The sequence below is a fragment of the Lepidochelys kempii genome, chromosome 6 (assembly GCF_965140265.1).
Source record: "Lepidochelys kempii isolate rLepKem1 chromosome 6, rLepKem1.hap2, whole genome shotgun sequence".
Classification (NCBI taxonomy): Eukaryota; Metazoa; Chordata; order Testudines; family Cheloniidae; genus Lepidochelys; species Lepidochelys kempii.
Window position 1 is genome coordinate 11332448 of NC_133261.1, and position 26697 is coordinate 11359144.

A 26697-nucleotide genomic window follows, 5' to 3' on the forward strand; every position below is an offset into this window, starting at 1 on the left:
CAGCTCACTCATTTTTCTCTATTTTTGGACAGTACAATACTGGCCAAAGATTTGTAGTTCCATCAAGGTCTTCTCACTTTGAATTTTAACATGCTGCTATCACACGCACTTTGCTAGGTTTCTGAGAAAACCTGCCATTCACTATCATTTGGAGAGTACCTCTTGTTTTCTTGTGCTGCTTATGCCTTTTCCTCTCACCAGGTATTCAATCAAATAAAGATGGGACTCTCTGCACTTCCAGACCATGCCATCAGGGCTTTGGATGTGTCTCAGAATGCACAGCTCAATCAGTAACTTGTAAAGACCCTTCGAGACCTGTCAAGAAAGATGCAGGAGTGGTCAGTTTTGCTTCATCACAATGTCAACTGTTCATTGCTTCCCATAGTTACTAAAGTTTCTCTAAGGTGCCATAAGTACTCCTTTTCTTTTTGTAAACTTTCTAAGTTATTGAAGACCCAATAAATCAATGAGAAGAGATGCTCCATGAAAGTACACCCCAGGTAGAACCTCAGCTAGTGTAAAACAGGCACAGCACCATTGACTTCAAGCAAGCTACATCGATTTACACCAGCCAAGGATTTGACCCATTGTGTGGTCTCCCTGCTGATATGACAGTAAATGCTGGGCTGTCGCTGTGCCAGTGACAGAGACAATGGCAATATAAAGAGATTTGCTGGCATTGTGACAGAGTAGCAGGTCCTGGGAAACTGCACAGTGATGCAGAGTTAAAATCTACTGTGAGCATCATCTTCTTCTGGCATCACAAGTGGGTGGGTTGAGTTTGGTTTGTGGTGGAACTTCTGGTAAGACAACTACATTTTTGTGATACCCCTGTTCACAGTTTAACTGTTTGTTACAGAAATTGGATGGTATTAACTGCTTTCCATAACTACCAGTGGAAGGAGTTTATTTATCTGACACTGACAGGCACATTCACAGTTTGAATGAGAAAATCCATCTTCACTGTATATCATGGCATGGACATTGCGCTCGGTAAAGAGACACTTACCACAGGGGATACGTCAATATGGAAGATCCTGGGCCCAGCCTCAGTTGGTTTCTGTTCCAGTGAGCGAAGCTCTTCCAGGAGAAATCCAAAATCTATTTCCGACTCTGTCAGCCTAATGGTTTTGTGGTGCAGTCCTGCGTTCTCTGGTCGGGTTTTGGCTTTTCTGGTGGTATTTGCGACAAACAAAGACTTCCCTAAAATGAGAGAGAAGGTCAAGATTCAATTTCTACAGTGCTCTGCTGTCTCAGATTCTGTCTTTAATGTTTCCATTTCTTCCCCTGAAACAGAGAAGACCTGATCCCCAGCTAGTGTATCATAGAATCATAGGATACCAGGGTTGGAAGAGACCTTGTGAGGTCATCTAGTCCAACCCCCTGCTCAAAGCAGGACCAATCCCCAATTTTTGCCCCAGATCCCTAAATGGCCCCCTCAAGGATTGAACTCACACCCCTGGGTTTAGCAGGCCAATGCTCAAACCACTGAGCTATCCCTCCCCCCATCAGCCATAGCTCTATTGGCATCAATGGGCCAGACCCCCAGCTAGTATAAATGGACATAAGTCAGCTGGAGTCAATGGTGCAGATCCCCAGCTGGTGTGAATGGGTGTGGTGCCATTGGAGTGAGTGGAGCTGCGCTCATGTACACAGGCTGAAGATCTGGCCTTTTTATATAATTTTTCTTCAGCTGGGGAGCTAAAAGAAGTTTCTACACTGGAGAAATCTCACCTTTGCTCCACAGGCCAGGCATGGTACAACTTGCTGTAACTTGAGCTTTCTACATGGTAAAGGCCCAGTGACTGTGGTACCAGTTCAGGTTCTGAATCCCCACCCCCTCAATAAAGAGCATAAAGCAGAGCTAAAACTGAGGGCAGATTTTCTGCTCCACTCTGATGTAGATTCTCTTCAGCCAGCTCCTTTGCCACCCCCTGCAGCCCCAGAGCCAAGTCTGGACCCAACAGCCCATTTGATTAACAGGGTCAAAAGATACGCAGGAGCCTCACAGGGAAAGTGTGCCCATGGCTACACCTCCAGCTAGACCTTGACCCCCATGTGTAGGCCATGGGTCTACCTGTTCCCTATGTACTCTGGGGCATCGCCAGAGGAGCTGGGACAGAGAAGACTGATTCTGCTCCATCTCCCAGTGCATAAAGGATAAGCAGAATCTAGCCGTTAATCTGTATTCAATTCATACTTATCGGGACAACGATAATCCCGATTAAGGGCTTGGCTACATTTGCAGATGTAGAGCGCTGGGAGTTAAACCAGCCTCCGGAGACCGCAGCAGGGAAAACGCTGCTGTGTGTTTACACTGTCAGCTGCAAGCGCACTGGCGTGGCCACAATAGCAGCTCCTGCAACGCCACAAAGAGCAGTGCATTGTGGTAGCTAGCCCAGTGTGCAAGTGGCTGCAGCGTGCTTTTCAAATGGGGGTGGGGGTGGGGTGGAGTGCGACAGGGAGTGTGTTGTGTGTCTCTGGGGGGAGAGACAGTGTGTTTTGGGGGGCAGAGAGTGTGTCAGCATGCTGTCTTGTAAATTCAGACAGCAGCAGACCTCCCCTCCCCCAGCCTCTCTCTCACACACTCACAGCAGCCGCATTCCACAGCAATGGTTGCTTTGTCCCGGAGCAGATAAGCATGTCGGCTGTCAGAAACGGAGCTTTGAAAGGGGATATCCGCACACCTGCAGCCGAGTTCAAAACAATGAGAAGAGTGGCCACTTGACTTCAGGGGATTATGGGACATTTCTGGAGGCCAATCAGAATGCAGTAATGCAACATGTCATCCACACTGACGCCTGGGCGTTCAGCCGGGGCACAGCAAGCTTTATGCGTCTCGTGGAGGTGGATTACCAAGAGCGCTCCAGCTGCAGAGTCCAGGCACTCTAAGTGCCTTGCCAGTGTGGACACCTCACGAGTTAGGGCGCCTGGGGCTGATTTAATGTGCTCTAACTGGCAAGTGTAGCCAAGCCCTCAATCTCTACTAAAACCTACCCATGCCAGCTCGCTCTGAAAATACAATCTTCACGTTCTGTTGAAAGGGCTCTTCAAAGACCTGAGCAACAGGTGCCACCCCACTGGGCACTCTCAGATGTGTCTTCAGGTATTTCTGAATGTCTACCCCCGAATCACAAGAAAAGGAGACTTTGTATGTGTCGAAGGCCGTCATAACATAAGAATTGTGAGCTTTGGCGTCACAGAAGATAAGAAACCTGTAATTGGCATTGCTGCAAGATTGTGCGAAGAGGAAGAAGAGGGACTCCAGTTTCTTGGAGACTTTGTAAACTAATTTTTCTGCACCAAGCAAGCAATAGATCTTTTTGTGTCTGGGGTCTGGGGAAAGAGCTCTCCTCACAATCAGCTCAATGTCTTCTTCCTCTGTCTCAGGGGTACAGACCAGCACCTCATCATACGTTGGAAGAGGTGCCCCCTCAGAGTGCGTATAGACTGACAGCAGGAGAAGTAACATCTGCTCTTCTTTACATGTGACAAGGCAAGGCTTCCCCGCTTCCAAACCCACTGGTAAATTTCTCTCAGTGACAGCGGTTTCAGGAGACGTCAGGTATTTCAGCATTTCACCGAAAACATCCAGGCTGATGTATTTGTCCGACACCAAGCCAGTGAGCTTGCTGCAGTAAGCGTTCCAGAGAAAATGCACCTTGGCATGGATAGACGGCAAACTCTCAAAGGAAGTGGCCAGTTCATCTTTCGCAAGGCTTTGGAAGGTGGATGGATCCACATCTCTGTTCCTATTTTTAAACTTCATGGACTTCTGCAGAAAGGCTTCTCTCTGCTTGTCATATAATTTGCTCAGCTCTTCAATCTTTTCCTCTTCATCAGCATAGTCTAAGGCAAATTCCATGAGCATTTGCTCTGTGATGGCTGAGTTTGGCAGATAATTCTGCAGAGCTGCCTTACCCACCGATTCGTCATACCCAGACTCAACCAGACCTTGGATGAGCTGAGGAAATTTAACAATGTAGTCATTCCAGGACACGGACTGATCATCTTTCTCAGATATATCAACGGATTCTGCAGGAGTTTCAATTGCTCTCTTTAATGCCTCTCCGATATCCTCTGCTTTAACATCATGCTTGAAAACAGAAAGCATATTGAGAACCTGTGGGTCTGTTTGTCCTTCATGCAGTTGGGCTAACTTGCTACACAAGTAGAAGAGTTGGCGTGCAGTGAACATGTTTAGATGGCAATAATTGTTCCTTTGAGTCTCCAGATATTTTTTCCACTCTACAAGGCAATGCTCCATGACTTTGCAAATGCCATCTAATTCTTCCAGGAGGGGTTTGTTGGTCTGAACAAGGATTCCGGCTATTCCAAACTCAGCGTAGATTGTTACTTTGCGTTTGGGGTTACAATAAATTTCAGCTTTCCAGTCTATGAAAAGGATGTTGCCAACGCTGAGAAGTTGCAAGTAGAGCTTCCCAACCATTTCAATTTTTTCCAGGATCTGTAATGTGTCAAATACATAATGGGAAAATAGAATTTATAAAATACTGCTAGTTTTCAAGATCATTAGGACACTATGAATATTATACTTTCTTTTAAGGATCTTTACAACTTAACCTAAGTAATTTGAATCATTTGATTAAGTGGGGATTCATCTTGGGACACCCAACTTTTCTCATTTTACATTTTACAGAATGCTGACATGAAAAGGACCTGCTTTCTGTGGAATATTTTGATTTTTCATCAAAACCTAAAATCTGGAAATCACAATATTTCCATTTGGCTATCCTTCTATAGTGCCTTATGGGAGTTGTAGTTCAGCTGTTGTCTCATGTCCCTGTTCTCCTCTATGGGCTGGGCTCCTCAGCGGGTCATCATCTTCCATGATGCAACCATTTCTCCTTGACATGGCCGGTGCATCATGGGAGATGTAGTCCAACTAGGGAGCCCAGCCTTTAGAGGAGAATGGGAACATGAGTCACCCAAACTACAATTCCCATGAGACAGTACAGTGGCATTTTGAGAGGAAGGATGTTTCAGTGGTTTGGGCACTAGCCTAGGACTTAAAAGACCCAGGTGCAATTCCCTGGTCTACCTCAGACTTTCAGTTTGACCTTGCACAAATCATTCAGCCTCTCAGTTCCCCCTCTGTACAATGGGGATAACTGCCCTGCCTCACAGGAGAGTTGTGAGGATAAAGACATTAAAAACTGTAAATTCTTTAAGATCTACTGATTAAAAGGTGCTACATATTATTTCAGAATCAAAATATTTGGGTTTTCAGCTGAAAATTTCTGGTTTTTGATTTTTCACCAAAAAGTCAAAGTTTTCCTTGAAAATTTTCAGTGAAAACAATTCCCCCTCCCATTTTTCTTGAAATTCTCCATGAGCAAAATTTTTTTTTCCACCAGCTCCACTCAAGAATCTTGGCTGATCTCACCACAGAACTAAGATAACTTCTAAGAGAGCCAAGCCCCAACCTTTTAGGGCCTAATTTTGGTAGGTGCTGAGCATGGACCACACAACTAAGTTAGTGACAACTAAAAGTGGGAAAAGAAACATTTTGGCTGAAGTTTTTTTCACCAAAAAACGCACTTTTGGGTCAACTAAAACCTTTCATGAATTCAAATCAAATTCGTCAAATTGTTTGGTCAATCTCCCCGACAAAAAAATTGCAATATTTAGTTTAGATATTTTCTAAATGAAACTTTTCTGTTTTTCAATTCAAAACCATTTTTTGTTTTGAAATTCAATTTTATTTTAAAAACTCAGAAAACATGTTTGAAAGCTCAAAAATAAAATGAAATGTTTTATTTTGGGTGAATCAAAATATTTTGTTCGACCCAAAATGAATTTTTCTTCAACTTTTTGGTGGGCTGAAAATATTTTAAAAAATCATTTTAGGTTGACTCTTTTTAATATTATTTTTCGGAACAGCCAGTGGACAACAAAATCAGTCATTCACGTAGCTCTTGTGAGCCCTTCTGACAATCAGAGACTTAGTGCTTTGTTGATCAAACCCAACATAGCTCCCATTGATGTCAATGGAACTGAATAAAAACTTCTCTCCCTTTCTTAAGGTGCTTAAATGCCACCATTTTTCATTCATTGCCACAATTTATAACTGAGGCCAAGAGTGCGCAGGATTAAAAGAAGAAGAGTTGGGATGGTTGGTGTAACAGAAGGAGGCAGGTCCATACCAAGTTATGCCATGCTTTTTGCTTGCTTGTATCAAACTATGCCATGCATGAGGCAATGCCAAGATATGTGCTCTACCTAGGAGGGGATGTTGTGGAACTGTCAGGGAACATGCCACCCTGGCCCATCCCCAGTGAACAGATGAGCCCTGTATGGGTGAAGGATGGAGCTTGGCAATACAAATACATGGTTGAGGGAAGAATTTCTCAGGCTGGGATTTTATTTAAAAATGGGGTTTCTCTGCCCCTTCCTACAGATTGACGTAGGGGAGGGGGATTGATGTGGTGGAAGGGGTTGAATGCTCATGACCCTGAGAGCTGAGCCAGCGGTAGCTTTGCTGCCAACAGAGTCTCCCACATTGGATAGGATAGGTGCAGGCCATTGGTTCTCCATGTTGGGGGTTGGAATAAGGCTAACAATCTTATCCCATATAAAGTACATCTGTTAAGGATTTCTCAAATAAACCTGGGAAAAACACAAATGATGATAACGAGAAGTCCTGTGGCACCTTAAAGACTAACAAATTTATTTGGGCATAAGCTTTCATGGGCTGGAACCCACTTCGTCAGATGCATAAAGTGGAAACTTCAGTTTGGCAGGCATATATATACATACAAAGATGGGTGTGTTACATGATTATGTGGAGGACCAGTGATAACTAGGTCAATTCAATTAGGGTGGATGTGGCCCACTCCTACCAGTTGATGAGAAAGTGTGAATATGAAAAGAGGGAAAATCACTTTATTCTAGCTCACTACAAAAAGCAATTTTCCTTTTTTGGTATTCACACCTTCTCATCAACTGTTACGAGTGGGCCAAATCCACCCTGACTGAATTGACCTCGTTAGCACTGGTCCTCCGCATAGTAATGTACCACAGCCATCTTTGTATGCATATATATATCTGTCAAACTGAAGTTTCCACTTCATGCATCTGACTAAGTGGGTTCCAGCCCATGAAAGCTTATCCCAAACAAATTTATTAGCCTTAAGGTGCCACAGGACTCCTCGTTGCTTTTGCTGAAACAGACTAACACGGCTACCCCTCTGAAACCTATCCTCCAAAGTGTTGGCAGTCCCCTCAGCTTTGAGTCATCTGCAAATCTGATCAGTACGCTCTCTATTCCTACATCCAGATCATTAATAAAGATGTTTGGTTTGGTAAATCCGCTCAGGTTTACAAAGGCTGCTGCATATCCACTTTCCATTGATGAAGTGGTGAACCAATTAATAAACTTGCACGGCTCGTCTTGAGTAGTGCAAGATGGTATATTCCTGAGGTGCAAGGCTGGGAGCTGGGGGGATTCAGCTGATGCATTTCTCTGTGTGATTCATGAGTGGCTCTGGGAGCGTTCGTGCAATCTAGCTGGGTGCGGGGCGCCATATGCAGTTGTGCTGAGTGATGATAGCACCTGGAGGGGTTTGCTGCTGGTCACTAGCAAAGCATTGTGAGAGACAGCCCAGGCTGGAGAGTTAAGGGGACTCAGTGGTCCCACAGTTCCAGGCTGCACCCTCGGGATCTCGTCACATTGGGATCCGCAGTTCAGCTGCCCTGGACCTAGAAATAAGTGCTGAGACCTCTCGAGAAAGCAGGTAAGAAATTTTTTGACAAAACATTTTTTCACCAAAAAATGCCAATTTGTCAAAATCAAAACTGTTCACGAAACAGAGATGGTTGTGACAAATTTTCCAACTCAAAAAAAGTAGAGAAAAAATGTTCCAAATTATTGATACATCCCATTTTTATATTTTTGAAACGAAAAGTTCCAATTTTTTTACTTCAAAAAGACTTTTTGTTCTGAAATTTAACTTAATTTACACTAAAAAAATGAAAATGAAAAAGATAAAAATCAGAACAAATTGTTTTGACAGTATTGCAAGAACACATTTTAATTGACCTGAACTTAAAAAATGCTTTGGATTTTCAGTTAGTGAAACATTTTGACATTTTGACTTTTTGTCCCAGTTCCTGTAGGGAAAATTTTTCAACATATTAAAAATTCTCTCAGGATGGGAAAATTACTTCCCACCCAGCCCTCCTCCCAAGTTCCCCCAGCTTCCTGCTTGCAACCTCAGAGCTGCACCTGGTCTATGGCAACTCTGAGTTTGTGTTTCAAAAATTTAATTTCATCTGACATTTTCTTTTTTGTTGTTGTTTTTGTTCCTATTTGGAATGAAAACAAATGTCAAAATATTGGAATTTCCCATGGAATGGAAATTCTGAGTTTTGACCAGCTTTAGTTTCTACCTTGGCCTCCTAACACTGAACTAAAGGCATGAGACAGTCTCCTCCAAAACATCAGTTCTACAACAGGAAGGCATGTTGCTGGAGAAAGGGAACTTCCCATCAAAAAGAAGCACAAATATAAAGGAGTACAAAAAGTCACATTTCCTGGTTAATGCAGAGATCAGGATTTACCTCCAGGAACCTGTTCACCTCTTCTCTCCCCTGCTCAGCCTTTGTGGCTATCAGCATGAGCTTGTTCTGCAGCTCAGTGAGCTGCGCCAGGCTGTACGTTCTAGAGTCCGTCTTGTCTGTCTGGTGTCCTTGAGCAGCCTTTTCAGCAATATCCCCTGGTAGCAGCAGTGAAATGCAATTATCGAGAGAAGGCTGGAGGGAAAACAGAGTTAAAAAAGATAAATGCTGCTGTGTCTTTATTCTGTGGGACCAATATGTGCACCCATCAAGGCCAATACAAAGCATTTCAGAATCTGTTATTGTGCAAGGGTTTTAATCTTAGAAATCTACTCATTACCTGTGCAAGACAGTAAAGGTGGAAGAATCATTCTAGATCTTTGAAGGTATTATGTATAGCAGACCAAAGATATGCAGAAGCAAAATGAACTATTTGGAGTGCTATGATTTTTTGGGACCAACTTGAAACATCTTAAAGGAGCCTGATTTTCAGACCCATCCGAGCACGCATTGTTAAGGTGCTTCCAACTGGATATTCAAAATCATTGGTCGCTTCTGAAAATCATGGCCAGGTTCCAGCTCTTGGGTCTCGAGCTTCTAGTATGAACCAGGTCTGAATGGGGAAAAGGGATAATTCTAAGTCTGTAGACTCAGTGACTAGTGATTTTGGGAGCCAGTGTGGCTCCTTTTAAAAGAGGCTGATTTTCAGACAGTGCCAAGCTCCTGTTATGTTCATGGCACACACGGAGAAGTTAAATAAATATATAAAATACTCTTGCTGGAAGTTTGCATCATAACACTACTTTACTTCTTAGAATTCATCACAATAACACGCAAGGATCCCAACAGAGAGAGAGAGAGAACAGGCTGCTCCCTAAGGCAGAGAGGCACAACTCACTCCACCTTGTTCCAGGCTGGCTCTTTCCAGACTGACTCTGATTGCATGTTTCCCTAGAGCCTGCAAGCAGGATCAGGAAAAACTTAATTTTTAAAGGTTTCAGAGTAGCAGCCGTGTTAGTCTGTATTCACAAAAAGAAAAGGAGGACTTGTGGCACCTTAGAGACTAACCAATTTATTTGAACATAAGCTTTTGTGAGCATCCAATGCATCCGATGAAGTGAGGTGTAGCTCACGAAAGCTTATGCTCAAATAAATTGGTTAGTCTCTAAGGTGCCACAAGTCCTCCTTTTCTTTTTTTAATTTTTAAAGTGACGGCCTCCCATTTTAACAGAGCTTTTAATATACCACAGCCCCCACCCTTGAAAACTAGGCCTCTTTCAGGCAGCTCAAGCTGGGCAGCCAAAGTCCCTCTGAAAATGTGGGCCCTTGTATTAAATGCTGCTGAACTTTTACCTTGAATTTCTGAGGTGTGGAGATCATAAAAATCCCACTGCCATTGATGGCCCTGGCCTGAGACATCGAGGAGCGCTCCACGGACCCGTGACAATCGTGGACCATTTGCAGCCACTCTCTGTTGTGACAGGAATCTTTCTATTGAAAACAATTAATGTGTTAGTTCCTGAAGAAGGAATAAAGCTACACACACCAGAACGCTATAGCATCGTTTGCTGAGATACCCATAGTACCCCAGTCGCTGGAGTGTTCGCTCCCCTCACAACTTCCCAGAGAGAAAGAGTTAGAATCATTTCCATTGGCAAGATGGCAAAGGAAGTGGTAGCACATAGGAGTTGTGAAGGGCACAAATGATAGACAGAAACACATGTGGGGAAAGACGCTAGAGCAGAGGTGGTCAAACTATGGCCCGTGGGACCATCCTGGCTGGCCCCTGAGCTTCCAGCCGGGGAGGCTAGCCCCCGGCCCCTCCCCTGCTGTCCCCCCTTCCCCGCAGCCTCAGCTCACTGCGCCACCGCTCTCTAGCCCACCGCTACTGCCGGGCAGCGCAGCGGCGTGGCTGGCTCCAGCATGGTAAGGGGGTGGGGAGTGGGGGAGTCCCAGGGGACAGTCAGGGGACAGGGGGCAGTTGGATGGGGCAGAGGTTCTGGGGGCAGCAGTCAGGGACGGGAAACACGGGGGGTTGGATAGGCGTGGGAGTCCTGGGGGGCCTGTTGGGGTGGGGGTGTGGATGGGGTCAGGGCAGTCAGGGGACAGGGAGCAGGGGGGGGTTGAATGGGGGTGGGGTCCCAGGGGGGCGGTTAGGGGCGGGGGATCCTGGGGGGGTGGTCAGGAGACAAAAGCAGGGGGCGTTGGATGGGACAGGGGTTCAGAGGGGGGCAGTCAGGGGGTGGGAAGTGAGAGGGGATGGATGGATGGAGGGCAGGGGCCAGGCTGTTTGGGGAGGCACAGACTTCCCTACCCGGCCCTCCATACAGTTTTGCAACCCTGATGTGGCCCTCAGGCCAAAAAGTTTGCCCACCCCTGGGCTAGAGGAATACTGCGGTAACATTATATATAACTATTGCACTCCTCTTTTTCCTTCACCTCATAGAATATCAGGGTTGGAAGGGACCCCAGAAGGTCATCTAGTCCAACCCCCTGCTCAAAGCAGGACCAATTCCCAGTTAAATCATCCCAGCCAGGGCTTTGTCAAGCCTGACCTTAAAAACCTCTAAGGAAGGAGATTCTACCACCTCCCTAGGTAACGCATTCCAGTGTTTCACCACCCTCTTAGTGAAAAAGTTTTTCCTAATATCCAATCTAAACCTCCCCCACTGCAACTTGAGACCATTACAGCTTAACTCTGCCAAAGTTTTCTCTTTCCAGCATGTGTCATTTAAAAAAAAAGGATCACACCACATTAAACCTACCACTCTCCTAGTGAGGATACAGTTAAATCGATGTAATTGTCCTTATACCAGCATAGTTATTCCTGTATTGGAAGGGGAATAAGTGTAGGGCACCAGTATAACTATGCTCATGGTAGGGGCTATGCTGAGTTAAATATTTTGGTTAAAAAAAATCACTCCTATGACTGAAACAATTATACAGAACAAAACGGTGCGGAGAGCAAGCGTATCATTTTCAAGGGACCAAACTCCTAAGTACCTTTTTCAAAAGAGACTTAAGCACTTAGGACTAGCGCTGAACGAAAAATTGATTTTATTTTTTTTGGGGGGTTAAGAGAGGAGGAAGGGGCAGCAAACTGAAAAGTCCAAATCCAAATTCAGTTCAGTTCAATTCAAATCAAAATTGATTTTTTTTGTCACTATGACAGAATGTACCCGTGTCCATACTCTACACACTATTGTAATAATCTTTCTACAAAGTATGCCTTGCAATGTATCATCTGAAAATGTATAATTTGAAGGTGAATATTCTCCTAATAAAATATGTGTGGCAACATTGTATGTGAAGTTACAAGATTTCTTTTTATAATGTTCTTAACACATGTTCCAAACCACAGCAGAAGTTGGCAAACAGCTCTGTCTCAAACAAAGAAATGGGTGCTCTGCTTAATTTGCATTTCAGTGGTAAAGAGAACCATCAAGCAGGAAGGGTAGACATAGAAACCTCAAACAGGTGAGGAAAAGCAGCAGAGAACATCCTTCTCCATAAAGAACGAGGAGTACTTGCGGCACCTTAGACACTAACAAATTTATTTGGGCATAAGCTTTTGTGGACTAAAACTTACTTCATCAGATCTGTGCAGTGGAAAATACAGCAGGAAGATATATATACAAGATATATATACAGAAAACATGAAAAAATGGGGGTTGCCATAGCAACTCTAACGAGACTAATCAATTAAGGAGGGCTATTATCAGCAGGAGAAAAAAAACTTTTGTCGTGATAATCAGGATGGCCCATTTCAAACAGTTGACAAGAAGGTGTGAGTAACAGTAGGGGGAAAAATTAGCATGGGGAAATAGTTTTTACTTTGTGTAATGACCCATCCACTCCCAGTCTTTATTCAAGCCTAATTTAATGGTGTCCAGTTTGCAAATTAATTCCAGTTTTGCAGTTTCTCGTTGGAGTCTGTTTCTGAAGTTTTTTTGTTGAAGAATTGCACCTTTTAGGTCTGTAATTGAGTGTCCAGGGAGGTTGAAGTGTTCTCACACCTTCTTGTCACCTTCTCACACCTTCTTGTCAACTGTTTGAAATGGGCCATCCTGATTATCACTACAAAAGTTGTTTTTCTCCTGCTGATAATAGCCCTCCTTAATTGATTAGTCTTGTTAGACTAATGGCAACCCCCACTTTTTCATGTTCTCTCTGTATATAGATAGATAGATAGATAGATAGATAGATAGATAGATAGATAGATAGATCTTCCTACTGTATTTTCCACTGCATGCATCTGATGAAGTGGGTTTTAGCCTACGAAACTTATGCCCAAATAAATTTGTTAGTCTCTAAGCTGCCACAAGTACTCCTCTTCTTTTTGCTGATACAGACTAGCATGGCTACCACTCTGAAACCTGTCATCCTTCTCCATAGACTCTTTGTCTCCTGAGTCTCTGCTGGAAATGTTTCTCAAGGGAGGGACTGACACTATAAAAAGGAGAGACAAGCACCCCAAGACACCCCTCGCCCCCTGCCCATCGATTCACTGCACCAGAAAGGACAAAGGAAGCAGTCATTGAACAGGAAAAGGGGTCCTGACCTAAGAAGTTTGGTCAGTAACACTGCTGAAAGCATGCAGTGAGAAAAGTTTGCTTTGAATTTAACATAATTTATTAAGTTAGGCACTAGTAGTGTTTTTATCTTTATTATTCTCATAACCATTTCTGACTTTTATGCTTCATTACTTGTACTCCTTTAAAATCTCTCTCTTTGTAGTTAATAAACTTGCTTTCTTGTTTTTTTCTAATCCAATGTGTTTAGAGTAAAGTGTCTGGGAAACTCTATTGGGGGTGACAAGATGCATGCATATTATTTCTATTAGGGCTGTCAAGCAATTAAAAAAATGTATTGTGATTAATCACGCTGTTAAACAATAATAGAATACCATTTATTTAAATATTTTGGATGATTTCTACATTTTTAAATATATTGATTTCAGTTACAACATAGAACAGAAAGTGGACAGTGCTCACTTTGTATTTATTTTTCATTACAAATATTTGCACTGTAAAAAACAAAAGAAATAGTATTTTTCAATTCACCTAATGCAAGTACTGAAGTGCAATCCTTTATCATGAAAGTTGAACTTACAAATGTAGAATTATGTACAAAAATATAATTTCATTCAAAAATAAAAAAATGTAAAACTTTAGAGCCTACAAGTCCGCTCAGTCCTACTTCTTGTTCAGCCAATTGCTCAGACAAACAAGTTTGTTTACATTTGCAGGAGATAATGCTGCCCCCTTGTTGTTTACAATGTCACCTGAAAGTGATAACAGGTGTTTGCGTGGCACTGTTTTAGCCAGCATTGCACGACATTTACATGCCAGATTCATAAAGACTCATATGTCCCTTCCTGCTTCAACCAGCATTCCAGAGGACATGCATCCATGCTGATGACAGGTTCTGCTTAATAACAATCCAAAGCAGGGCAGACCAACGCATGTTCATTTTCATCGTCTGAGTCAGATGCCACCAGCAGAAGGCTGATTTTCTTTTTGGTGGTTTGGGTTCTGTAGTTTCCACATTGGAGTGTTGCTCTTTTAAAACTTCTGAAATCATACTCCACACCTCATCCCCCTCAGATTTTGGAAGGCACTTCAGATTCTTAAACTTTGGGTCGAGTGCTGTAGCTATCTTTGGAAATCTCACATTCGTATCTTATTTTGTTTTTTGTCAAATCTGCAGTGAAAATGTTCTTAAAACGAACAACATGTGCTGGGTCATCATCCAAGATTGCTAGAACATAAACTATCTGGCAGAATGCAGGTAAAACAGAGTGTGGCCAAAGCATGAAGGGGCATATAAATGTTTAGCATATTTGACATGTAAATACCTTGCAATGTGGGTTACAAAAGTGCCATGAAAATGCCTGTTCTTTCTTTCAGGTGACAATGTAAATAAGAAGTGGTTAGCATTATGTCCTGCAAATGTAAACAAACTTGTTTGTCTGAGCGATTGGCTGAACAAGAAGTAGGACTGAGTAGACTTGTAGGCTCTAAAGTTTCACGTTGTTTTGGTTTTGAGTGCAGTTATGTAACAAAAAAAATCTATATTTGTAAGTTGCACTTTTATGACACAGGGATTGCACAATGTCAGTACTTGTATGAGGTGAACTGAAAAATGCTATTTCTTTTGTCATTTTTACAGTGCAAATATTTGTAATAAAAATAATAATATAAGGTGAGCACTGTACACTTTGTGTTCTGTGTTGTAATTGACATCAATATATTTTAAAATGTAGAAAAACATCCAGAAATATTTAATAAATTTCAGTTGGTATTCTACTGTTCAACAGTGCGATCAAAACTGTGATTAATTGTGTTTATTTTTTTAATCACGATTAATTCTTTTGAGTTAATCGCCTGATTTAACTCTGATTAATTGACAGCCCTACTTTCTATTGAAGAAATACAGAATTTACATAAACTTGTATTGTCCAGGAGAGGGCTGGGCAGTACAAGACATAGATTTCTGGGGGGAAATCTGAGATTGGGAGTGAGTTGGAATCACCCTGCAGTATAACCAAGGCTGGTAAGAGCCAAGGAGTGGCTGGCTGGCTGCAGCACACAGACCTTGCTGGGAGTGATTTGCATGCTGGAGACTGTTTGTGAGCAGTCCAGGCTGGAGGCTACAGCAGAAAAGCCATGTAAAGGGCACCCCAGGTTAGAAATCAGGGGTGACACAGGTACTCATTAGTCTGGATTGTACCCGGGTACATCACAATCATCAAAACAAAAAACTGGGAGGAAAAAATTCGTTTTGGATTGAACAAAATGTTTCATTTGACCTGAAACTAACTAACTTTGTTTCAGAGTAGCAGCCATGTTAGTCTGTATCTGTAAAAAAAAAAAAGAGGAATACTTGTGGCACCTTAGAGACTAACAAATTTATTAGAGCATAAACTTTCATGAGCTACAGCTTACTTCATCACTATGCATCCGATGAAGTGAGCTGTAGCTCACGAAAGCTTATGCTCTAATAAATTCGTTAGTCTCTAACTTTGTTTGTTTACTTAATTGTGGGTCATTTTTGTGGTTTTCACCTTTTTTGTGTTTTGTTGTTGTTGTTTGTTTAAACTAGCTATATTTTAAAATGAAATGCCATTTCAAAATGAAAAATCCAAACAAAATGTTTCAAAATGGCTGAAACAAAGCACAGAAATGTTAACACACCATTTCAACCTGAAAAAAAAAACCTTTCCTTTTTTTTTGGCCAAAACTATTCATGAAATTCACCCCAAATTCACCATTTTGGTGCCCTCAGAATGCATTTTGCAGCTAATGTACTAGTCACCATGCTCTGTTTAGGAACCTGACTGCCATTAAATTTCCATGAGGCATTAGGCTCCTAAGTGCCTAAATCACTTCTAAAAATGTGACAGTCTCCTAAGTCAACTAGACATTTCTGAAACTTTTACCCCAGGACTTAATAATAGAATCAGAGAAATATAGGGCTGGAAGGGACCACAAGGGTTCATCAAGTCCAGCCTTCTGTACCGAGGCAGGACCATCCCTGACAAACGTTTGCCCAACCTGCTCCATCCTCCAAAGATAGGCTCCCTTGGAAGCCAATTCCAGAGCTTAAATATCCTTATAGCTAGAAAGTTTTTCCTAATCTCCCTTGCTGCAGATTAAGCCCATTACTTCTTGTCCTACCTCCAGCAGACATAGAGGACAGCTGATTACAGTCCTCTTTATAACATATTTGAAGACCACCAGGTCCCCCCTCAATCTTATTTTCTCAAAATTAAACATGCCCAAGTTTTTTTTAACCTTTCCTCACAGGTCAGGTTTTCTAACCCTTTTGTCATTTTTGTTGCTGTCCTCTGGACTCTCTCCAATTTGTCCACATCTCTCCTAAAGTGTAGCACCCAGAACTGGACACAGTAATCCAGCTGAGGCCTTACCAGCCCCGAGTAGAGCAGGACAATTACCTCCCATGTCTTACATACAACAGTCCTGTTAATACACCCCTGAATGATATTAGCCTTTTTTGCAACTGCACCACATTGTTGACTCACACTCAGTTTGTGATTTCCTATAACCCCCAGATCCTTTTCAGCAGTACTCCACCTTGCCAGGTATTCCCCACTTTACAGTTGCACATTTGATTTTTCCTTCCTAAGTGTTGTACTTTGCAATTGTCTTCACTGAATTTCATTTTGTTGATTTCAGATCAATTCTCCAATTTGTCAAGGTTATTTTGAATTCTAATCCTGCCCTCCGAAGTGCTTGCAACCCTTCCCTGCTTGATATAATCTGTAAATTTTATAAGCACACTCTCCACTCCATTATCAAAGTCATTAATGAAAATATTGAATAGTACTGGACCTACAGGACACCATTAGATACATCCTCCCAGTGTAACAGTGAACCATTGATAACTACTTTTTGAGTACAGTCTTTCAACCGATTGTGCACCCACCCACCTTGTAATAATTTTGTCTAGATTTCAGCCATTACTTGTTTTAAAATTCCACCAAGTGTCACGTCACAATGTCTCTTTAAGATATTTATTTTGAGCAGAAAACAGAAAAACTTACTAGCTTCTTTGGAAGGTTATTGTCATTTTCTACAGCGTCTCTGATGGGATTTAGAGCTGAGGAAAAAGCTTCAAATCCTGATTCGGGAGTCAAGTCGAATAAGATGGGCACAGAGGCAGAGACAGCATCTCGGAAGAACCTCACTTTGTCAATGTCCATGTCGTTTTCTCCTGCAGAAATGGACGCCAGCTCCACAAAGGTAGGAAGTTCCGTTTTGTCTGCAAGAAGAAAAATCCAGCAATGCACGTGAAACAAGCAATCTAAGCTCAAGAATCTACAAATAGTTTTAATCAAAAGCTTCAATGTCTTTGCCCTCCAAAGCTGAAAAATCCCTGTTGTTGCTCCATTTGGATACATCAATTAAATCAAACAAATAAAATCTCAGATCTAGGAGTGGCCAGAAATTTTCCATCAAAACTTTTTTAGAAATAAAATTGTGTTTTTGACTAAACAAATTTTTTGTAGAAAGTCTCTGTTTTCCTCGGAATTTTTTTATTTGTGATTGGAAAACCAGAAACTTGGGAAAATGATTATTTTTTTCTTCATTTTTTAGATTTTTGGCAGTTTTCAACCACAAGTTTTTGGTTGCCAATAGTCAAGATTTTTTCCAGGTTTTAAAGCTGCTCATTTCCACGAACAGTAAAAGTATCAGGGGCTCGCTGTGTTAGTCTGTATCCACAAAAACAACGAGGAGTCCGGTGGCACTTGATGAGGAGATGTCAATACCAAGAGAGGGAAAATTGCTTTTGTAGTGAGCCAGCCACTCCCAGTCCCTATTTAAGCCCAAATTAACAGTGTTAAATCTGCAAATGAATTGCAGCTATGCAGTTTCTCTTTTAAGTCCGTTTCTGAAGTTTTTTTGTTGAAGGATGGCTACTTTTAAATCTGTGTCCAGGGAGCATCCAGGAGATTGAAGTGTTCCCCTACTGGTTTTTTGTATGTTACAATTCCTGAGGTCTGATTTGTGTCCATTTATTCTTTTACGTAGAGACTGTCAGGTTTGGCCAATGTACATGGTAGAGGGGCATTGCTGACATCTATCACATTACTGGTATTGACACCTCCTCATCAACTATTGGGAGTGGGCCACATCCACCCTGACTGAATTGGCTTTGTCAACATGGTTCTGCACTTATAAGGTAACTCCCTTCTTTTCACGTGCCAGCATATTTATGCCTGTATCTGTAACTTCCACTCCATGCAGCTGACAAAGCTTTTTGCCCATGAAAAAGCTTATGCCCAAATAAATCTGTTAGTCTTTAAGGTGCCACCAGACTCCTTGTTGTTTTTTTACCAACAGTTCAGGCACCTTCTCTGGCAGCTCACCTCTTACTGTGCTCAGAAAGTGCAACATTACAAGTGCAACGTGTAACGTCTTTCCTACTGACCTTACAGAGCGCTCTGCTACTGGACACCTTACGACATATGCGGGAGAAAAATATTTTGCTCCATTTCATAATTTCCTACCCCAAACCAATGCCTGTCCAAGTGTTCTTACTACACATAAAAATGTCCAGCAACAACCCCCATGGCAGTGAGTTCCACAGTCTCATTATTAGTTTCCTTTACTAAAAAAAGAAGGAAATTGCTGCATAAAGATCTTGATTTTTTTCCAGCTACAGTCACAGAACTATTGAATAGAACCCTTATGTGAGAACGAACTCCAGAATTATCTTTAACATAATCTGATCTTCAGAAAGACAATGAAGGACCAATTAGGGAAATTTTCAGTGATATTTTATAACTGTTACCATTCAAACACGTGAAAACTCACCATATGCATTACAATCACAAACCTATCTCCGACCCACTGTGAACTTATGAACTCAAGCACGTGAGGGCTACAACATTGGCTCTACATTCTTACTTAGTTTATAAATACTGGTCTAAAGCGCACCTTTTATGACGGTTGTGATCCAAGAGATAAAGTCTTTCTTTGCACACTCAAGAAGTTCCTTCAAGAAGTCAAGCACACTCTCAGGGATGTTACTCAGAGTATCTTTAACCTTTATAATATCATCAGTCATATAATCAAGAGTCTTGTCCTTGAAGTCCTCATCTTCCTGTTAAAATACAGGATAAAGAACTGTGTTTCTTAGCAAAGAAATGAGACAAGCATTTATTTTAATTAATTTACTGTTTGTGTTGCACTAGGAGCTGCACAAACACAGAGAAGAAAACTGTCCTTGCCCCCAAAACTTTGTTAATGCCGCGTTAAGGTTGCCCAGTGCTGCTTTGTGCCCTTCTAGAATGTGGAGAGTGCCCATACTTAAACCTCTGAAACATAAACCTCTGAAAACAAGGAAATCCAAAATTAAAGTACATGCCACTCCCACTATGCAACCTTAGCTCTGCTTCCAAAAGCTGGCAACAGTTAATAATATAATCCTGTGGGAGTCTATAAAAATCTGCTCAGCCATTTACTATTGTGGATTTTTAGGACTGATCTACACACAAACATTCATTGGTTTAACTAAATCAGGTTCTTAGAACTCATTTAGTTATTTTGGTGGAAATCTGTTTGTTGGACACTCTCATTTTGGAATAAAAGTGGTTAAAGTTGAGTTAACTAAAGTCACTTTTGACTTGGCCTACTCTTATCCAAGAAAAGAACTGTCCACTGAATTGGTTCTAACTCACACCCTTTTAGTCTCTAAGGTGCCACAAGTTCTCCTTTTCTTTTTGCAGATACAGACTAACACGGCTGCTACTCTGAAATTTGTTATTAATGTGACTAAATTTATTGCAAAAATGTTTTAGTCACTGAACCCCAAAGAGGGTTCTCAGCTGTGAATCCCTGAAAGAGATAGGTGCCTCCATGCAGCTCTGACTTCGGCACCTATGTCTGAAAGAGGGGCAGAGCCTGCACATACCCCTTGTTGTAGGCATCTCCCACTGGATACCTTAGGTTGCTCCCCATTCGTAGGCACCTATCTCTCTCCACTCATTGTACAAGGAGCCTGGGCCCTAACCCAGGCTATGTGGATTGCAGTGTTGTTCTCTAGGCACCTAAAAGTTCAGTAGCTTTGTGAATCTAAGACTGAAAGTCTGTGCAGCTCCTAGCGCAATGGTGCCCTGATCTCTGTCACTGAGTCTGTGCAGCATCCAGCCTAACAGGGCCCTGATCTCAGGTTATTGCTTCTAGTAGCTGCATAATACAAAAAATTTTTAAAAAATTCATCTTGCTTATGCCATTTTTACATCACTGGAACTCCAGTGTTTTCCATGGAGTCACTCCAGGCTTTCACCTGAGTATATGAGATCACAATGAGTAGATGCGTAAAATGAGACTGCATTTGTCTAACTAATTGCCCTAATGATATTTATGAGAGTCCTACGTACATATTTGGTCAGGTCATCAAGGAGCTGGAAATCTCCACCAAGTCCCAGTGTCCTTCGTAGCTCATCTATCATTTTGGCTGTGTTCACCACCATGGAGAGTTTCATGTAGTTATGAATCTTAACCACCGCAGCCTCAGCCCATTCAGACTTGCTGCCAGGTCCTCCCTCGCTCTCCTCCATGATTTTAAATTCCTTTCTGAGCACCTGTTCATCTTTTAGCAGCTTTCCAAACTGACTCTCAATGTCACCAAGGCTGATGGAAAAATCTTTAAGGGCCCGATAGGTGTCTCGAAAATCGTCCATGGCCGGGATGTAAACGTTTTCCTGCACTTCATCCAGGGAAAGAAGGGCTTTGTCTGGGAATTCATTCTTGGCAAGTTCCGCTTTCAGCTTCCACAGTTTCCGGAAGAACTGGCTTTCCTGGAGGGTATGAACTTTTCTAACCATGTTGTTGTGTTTAGCGAGTGGGTTCGACTGCAGACCTTCACTTTTCTCCTTTCCATGTATGGAGTATTTCTTCACCAGCATCTGATTCTTAATGCTTTGTTTAATTGCAACACTGAGTTTCATGGCACCTATGTCAACTAAACAGTGTGGGGATAGAAATTTATTAACATGTAATTAATAGATTCCAAGGCCAGAAAGAATCAGTGTGATTATCTAGTCTGACCATCTGTGTAACACAGGCCAAAGACTTCCCCAAAATAATCCTGTGTGAACTAGAACAGATCTTGTAGAAAAACATTTAATAGAAGATTAGGGTTGGAAGGGACCTCAGGAGGTCATCTAGTCCAACCCCCTGCTCAAAGCAGGACCAATCCCCAACTAAATCATCCCAGTCAGGGCTTTGTCAAGCCTGACCTTAAAAACCTCTTAGGAAGGAGATTCCACCACCTCCCTAGGTAACCCATTCCAGTGCTTCACCACCCTCCTAGTGAAATACTATTTCCTGATATCCAACCTAAACCTCCTCCACTACAACTTGAGACCATTACTCCTTGTTCTGTCATCTGCTACTACTGAAAACAGTCTAGATCCATCCTCTTTGGAACCCCCTTTCAGGTAGTTGAAGGCTGTTATCAAATCCCCCCTCATTCTTCTCTTCTACAGACTAAATAACCCCAGTTCCCTCAGCCTCTCCTCATAAGTCATGTGCTCCAGACCCCTAATCATTTTTGTTGCCTTCCGCTGGACTGTTTCCAAAACTGGACACAGTACGCCAGATGAGGCTTCACCAATGCCGAATAGAGGGGAACGATCACGTCCCTCGATCTGCTGGCAATGCTCCTACTTATACAGCCCAAAATGCCGTTAGCCTTCTTGGCAACAAAGGCACACTGTTGACTCATATACAGCTTCTTGTCCACTGACACCCCTAGATCCTTTAAATTTGCCCTTTAAATGGCCATGACAACTAGATTTTTATATGAACATTCACAATTCTCATGGTCTTTTAATAAAATAATGACATGGTAATCTGGGATAGCAGCTAACTGTGTGTGTAGCAGAGTCATAGGGGGTGGGACAGTAAACATTATGAATATAATTAAATACAGAGAGCTACACCAAAAGAAGGTTACAGTTGCAAAGTATTCAAGTATTAGGAAATTCCCAGGGTCACAAAGAAGACCATCTAAATGTAACCTGTGTGTAACCACTGCTGTGACATCTGCCTGAGTCTGCAGAGACCCTGTGACAATCATTCTGAAAGGAGGAACTGCCCCAAGTGTAACCGTTCCACAGAGGAAAATTTTTCTCAATCTAACTGTAAAGCAGATTCACAGAGGCCATAAAGGATTATTCCGATCTTCCAATCCAGCTTCCGGCATAACCCAGGCCAGAGACTCTTCCCCAGTGACTCCTGCATCCGGCCCAGTAACTCCTGGCTGAGCTATAGCGGAGCATTGAGAAAGAGACACCTCATCTCCATTGACAGATTCCCAGTGATGGAGAATCCATCCTGTCCCTAGGGCAGCTATTCCAGTAGTGAATTCCCCTTGCTGGTAAACACAAGCCCCTTATTCCCAGCCAAAATTTGTCTCCCTTCAGTTCCCAGCCAGCAGGTCTGGCTTTGTCTTTGTCTGGAAGTTAAAGACCTCTCTGCTCCCAGCTATTTCTTCCTTGTGTTGGTCCTTATAGACCAGGATCATGTCACCTCTTAACCTTCTTTTGGATAAGCCCAGTAGGTTGAGCTCCCTCACTCTCTCACTGGGAGGCAGGTTTTCCAGACCTCGAATCATTCTTGTAGCTCTTTCCTGAAACCTTTCAGTTTTGCAACATCCTTTTGGAAGTATGGACACCAGAACTGGACACAGAGTATACAGTAATGGCCTCACCAGTGCCATATACAGAGGTAATATCATCTCCCTTCTTCTATTCTATATTCCCCTGCTCATACAACCCAGGACTGTATTTGCCCTCTTAGTCACTGAACTGCACTGGGAGTTCATATTCAGTTGATTTCCATCAGAATCCCCTTTCTAGTGTTGCTGCTTTCCAGGATATAGTCCTCCCTCTGACATTGCACCCGATAATGCTTTATGGAAATATGCTCATGAATGTAAATATGACATAACTGGAATATGTTTTATGCTACATATGCCATGTTACATATCTCTGTAAAGGTTATGATCTACTGAATATATTCATCCTATTTGTATCCATGTGTCATTTTTGTACTCAACGTTATGAATATTGGCTGTGTACTTGCTTGATTTTAAGTAGCCTTAGCAAAGCATTTGGTCAGCTTCTTGAGAAATGAATGTGCAAGTTACGTGCCCAATGAAGAAACACTTAATGGACAATGGATCTTGGAAGGCTCCAATCCACATAAGAAGTCTACTTGAAGATGTTCGAGGTAGCATGTGAGCCATGGCTGCTACCTGTAAGTCCTGAGTCATGCATGGACATGTGACTTGCCCATGTGACTTCAAAACTCCATCTTGGAGCTGGGATTCTACACAGGGGCAGGGAGGGGTGTCCACCCACAAGAGAAAATCTATTTAAACCCCTGGGAGACCCCTCCATTTTGTCTTCAGCTGGCTCAAGAGATAGCCTCTCCACCCCCAAAGGATACCTGAAAGAAACTGGAACAAAGGACAGTAACCACAGGGGGTGGGAGTGATTGCCGGACCCAGACTAGAAGGAGTCTAGCCTGTAAAAGGAAGCTTACTGGAACACCTCTGAGGGTGAGGTTTTATCTGTATTCAGCTTTCTTACGGTATTAGGCATAGACTTGTATGTTCTATTTTATATTGCTTGGTAATTCACTTTGTTCTGTCTGTTACTACTTGGAACCACTTAAAATCCTACTTTCTGTATTTAATAAAATCACTTTTTACTTATTATTTAACCCAGAGTATGCATTAATACCTTGTGGGGGAGGCAAACAGCTGTGCATATCTCTCTATCAGTGTTATAGAGGGCGAACAATTTATGAGTTTACCCTGTATAAGCTTTATACAGGGTAAAACGGATTTATTTGGGGTTTGGACCCCATTAGGAGTTGGGCATCTGAGTGTCAGAGACAGGAACACTTTTTAAGCCTCCTTCAGTTAAGCCTGCAGCTGTTCCGGGACATGGTTCTGACTTGGGTCTGGGTTTGCAGCAGGCTAGCGTGTCTGGCTCAAACCAGGCCGGACACTGAAGTCCCAAGCTGCCAGGGCAAAAAAGCAGGGGCAGAAGTAATCTCAACACATCAGTTGGCAGTTCCCAAGGGGTTTTCTGTGATCCAACCCATCACACCCCCCATCCAGTAAGTGTGTAAGAAATTCTATTATTATGTACTGTAGGAGAACAGAACAGGATGGTACCATTTATGATGCCCGAGATGCAGATGCATAGATACAGAAATGCTTGTCTTTGCTCTGTCTGCTTTTTCAGCTGCTCAAACTCATTTCTTCTGACATCCAGCACTTCCTTTATATATTGAGAATAAGATGGCTCTGGAAAAGAGATACACAAGATTTTTGAGACAATCTCTATGATATGGGGAAGGTGCTCTGAATTTAACTGATGCAACAACAAATATCTGCCTGAGTCTGCAGAGTGCCTCAGATAATAGCACTGAGAACTACTGGGTGGAGCTTATGTTGTGGGAAGAGCTTGGAAGAGAACTTTTGTCCCTCAACTTCTTACAAATCATACAAACATTTTGCAAGCAGCATGAAGTATTGGAGTTCCTGATATAATCAGCATAAATAGCCAAAACTGAATATTGTAAATGTCTAGAATGTAACTGCATTTTTAAAATAAATGGTAAGGGTGCTGCAAATATCTAGCTGCTACCAGGTGTTCATAAAGAAGGAGTGTTTTAACTTAAAAAATGTCAATCCATCACATTTAACACAGTGGTTTTCAATTACCCCCCCCCCCATATTTTAAGACTCCACCTTTGAATATTTTATTTATTAACAACAACTGGTTTTATGATATTCTATAGAAGTTGCAATAACATACGGTTTGCATTTTATATTCATTTTTCTTTTCTGACTGTATTAGAAAAAAATTAATATGTTTAAGGCACCTCTTAGGGATAAAAGTATGAAGCTGCAAACTCACCGATGAGAGTCAGCATCTCGGCAAATTCCTGTGTGTGTTGTAGAATGGCAGGTAGCATCTCGAATGGGATGTCTCCAGAAAATACACTAAGACCCACAAAGGAGAACAACTCAGACACCTTTGAAAACAGCAGTTGTGCGTCTCCGTTGATTTGATTTTGAACCTTGGGCTTCAAATTTTCTGCAAAATACAAAAATACAAAAAATATAGTGAGATACTGGGAATGATTTCAGAAAATGCACTGGAGTTTTCTTCTTTATTTTAACAATAAACCCCAGAAAATATTAACAGTTTCTCACTTCCTTGACTTCATTGGGACAACTCAGCTGCATTATGATAAGCCCTGGCCTACTCCTAAGTAGAGCTGGGCAAATAATAGATTTATCAGTTCACCGGTAATTCAAAAAAAATCCGGGGGAAAATCATTTTGAGTAGACCCAAAATTGAAATTTTTTGAAACTTTTGGTGAATCAAAAAGTTGAAATAATTTTATTTCCTGGCAAAACCATTTTGTTATGCGTTTGTGTGTTTTTAATGGTTTTTTTAATTTTATTTTTATAAAATTGAAGGTAATTTCAACATAAACAGTTGTTTCAAACTCAAAAATTGGAACTTTTTTTCCAAAATGTCAAAACAAAACATTTCAATTTTTTTTGTTTCCCCCCCTCCCTCAAAACAGTTTGGTGAAATGGACACAAATTCATAAAACGATGATGCTGAATCTATATTTTTTGCCAAAAAAAGGTTGTGTCTAAAAAATTTTAACCATTTTTAGTCTTAAATCTCTAAGGGCCAGATTTTCAAATGCATTTAAGGCATCTACAGCTGGAGATAGATGACTAGTGGGATTTGGCACCCAGCCAACTCCTTTTCACTTAACTATGATCCCAATAAGTTGAACCCATTCTGAGATCACTGGAACAAAATGTCCACATAGAAACTCACGGACAGCTGAGATAATATCCAAGCCCATGGAGGAGTTGAGTAGCCATTTGAGAACTCTGGCTGTGTTCTCTTCAAACCGGTTAGCATTTGCTATCTGATTCAATTCTTCAGTCCACGTACTTTCAATGATAATAGATACGATCTGTGCAAGAACTGGTTTGTTTGTCTTTGAAAATTTGTGAAGAATTTCTTTCAACATTGACTTCTATAAGAAAGAATATTTTCTAACTATATGGGTAGAGATATTTTACACACACACACACAGAGCTTAAAACCATCTCTCAAATTCTGCTGATGTTTTTGTACAGTGTATAAAGCACTACTCACATCTGTAACATAACTACAGCTGAGGGAATAATGGATTTTTGGGTTTAGGGGCTGAACTAAAACCCCTTTATTAAGTTTCTTGTTGAACTTAAAACTCAGAAAATGCCATTTTGAATCAAACAGTTTCTGGTTGACTCAAAAATTAATTATTTAAAAGCAGGGGCAACTCGTGGGAGGGGAGAAGTGGGTCACATGATGGCCTGCACGTTGGCGTGGCCCACGGTGAGCCCCCCACACACACTTTTCCAGAGGTGCCCCCCCCCCCCCGCAGCGTTGCCACTGTTTAAAGGGTTTTGATTTGATTTAAGTCAACCAAAACATTTTAGTCAACTTGAATAGTCAGGGTTTAGCTGATAGCCATATTTGGGGTTGGGAAG

The 26697-nt window shown here is 41.9% G+C and overlaps 1 protein-coding gene across 6 annotated transcripts in view; it reads right to left on the reverse strand.

Annotated features, from left to right (window-relative positions):
• LOC140913636 (E3 ubiquitin-protein ligase rnf213-alpha-like) overlaps nt 1–26697 on the reverse strand; it is a 175631-nt gene that overhangs the window by 75415 nt on the left and 73519 nt on the right. For all 6 annotated transcript variants that reach the window (XM_073350365.1, XM_073350364.1, XM_073350366.1 and 3 more), the window contains 11 exons: nt 25994–26198; nt 25049–25228; nt 24301–24432; nt 20489–21072; nt 19044–19209; nt 17147–17364; nt 9934–10071; nt 8584–8775; nt 2998–4468; nt 1010–1203; nt 160–315 (listed from right to left, as the gene is read on the reverse strand). In XM_073350365.1, the coding sequence (XP_073206466.1) occupies nt 160–315; nt 1010–1203; nt 2998–4468; nt 8584–8775; nt 9934–10071; nt 17147–17364; nt 19044–19209; nt 20489–21072; nt 24301–24432; nt 25049–25228; nt 25994–26198 (3636 nt within the window). The remainder of the gene's footprint in view (nt 1–159; nt 316–1009; nt 1204–2997; nt 4469–8583; nt 8776–9933; nt 10072–17146; nt 17365–19043; nt 19210–20488; nt 21073–24300; nt 24433–25048; nt 25229–25993; nt 26199–26697) is intronic.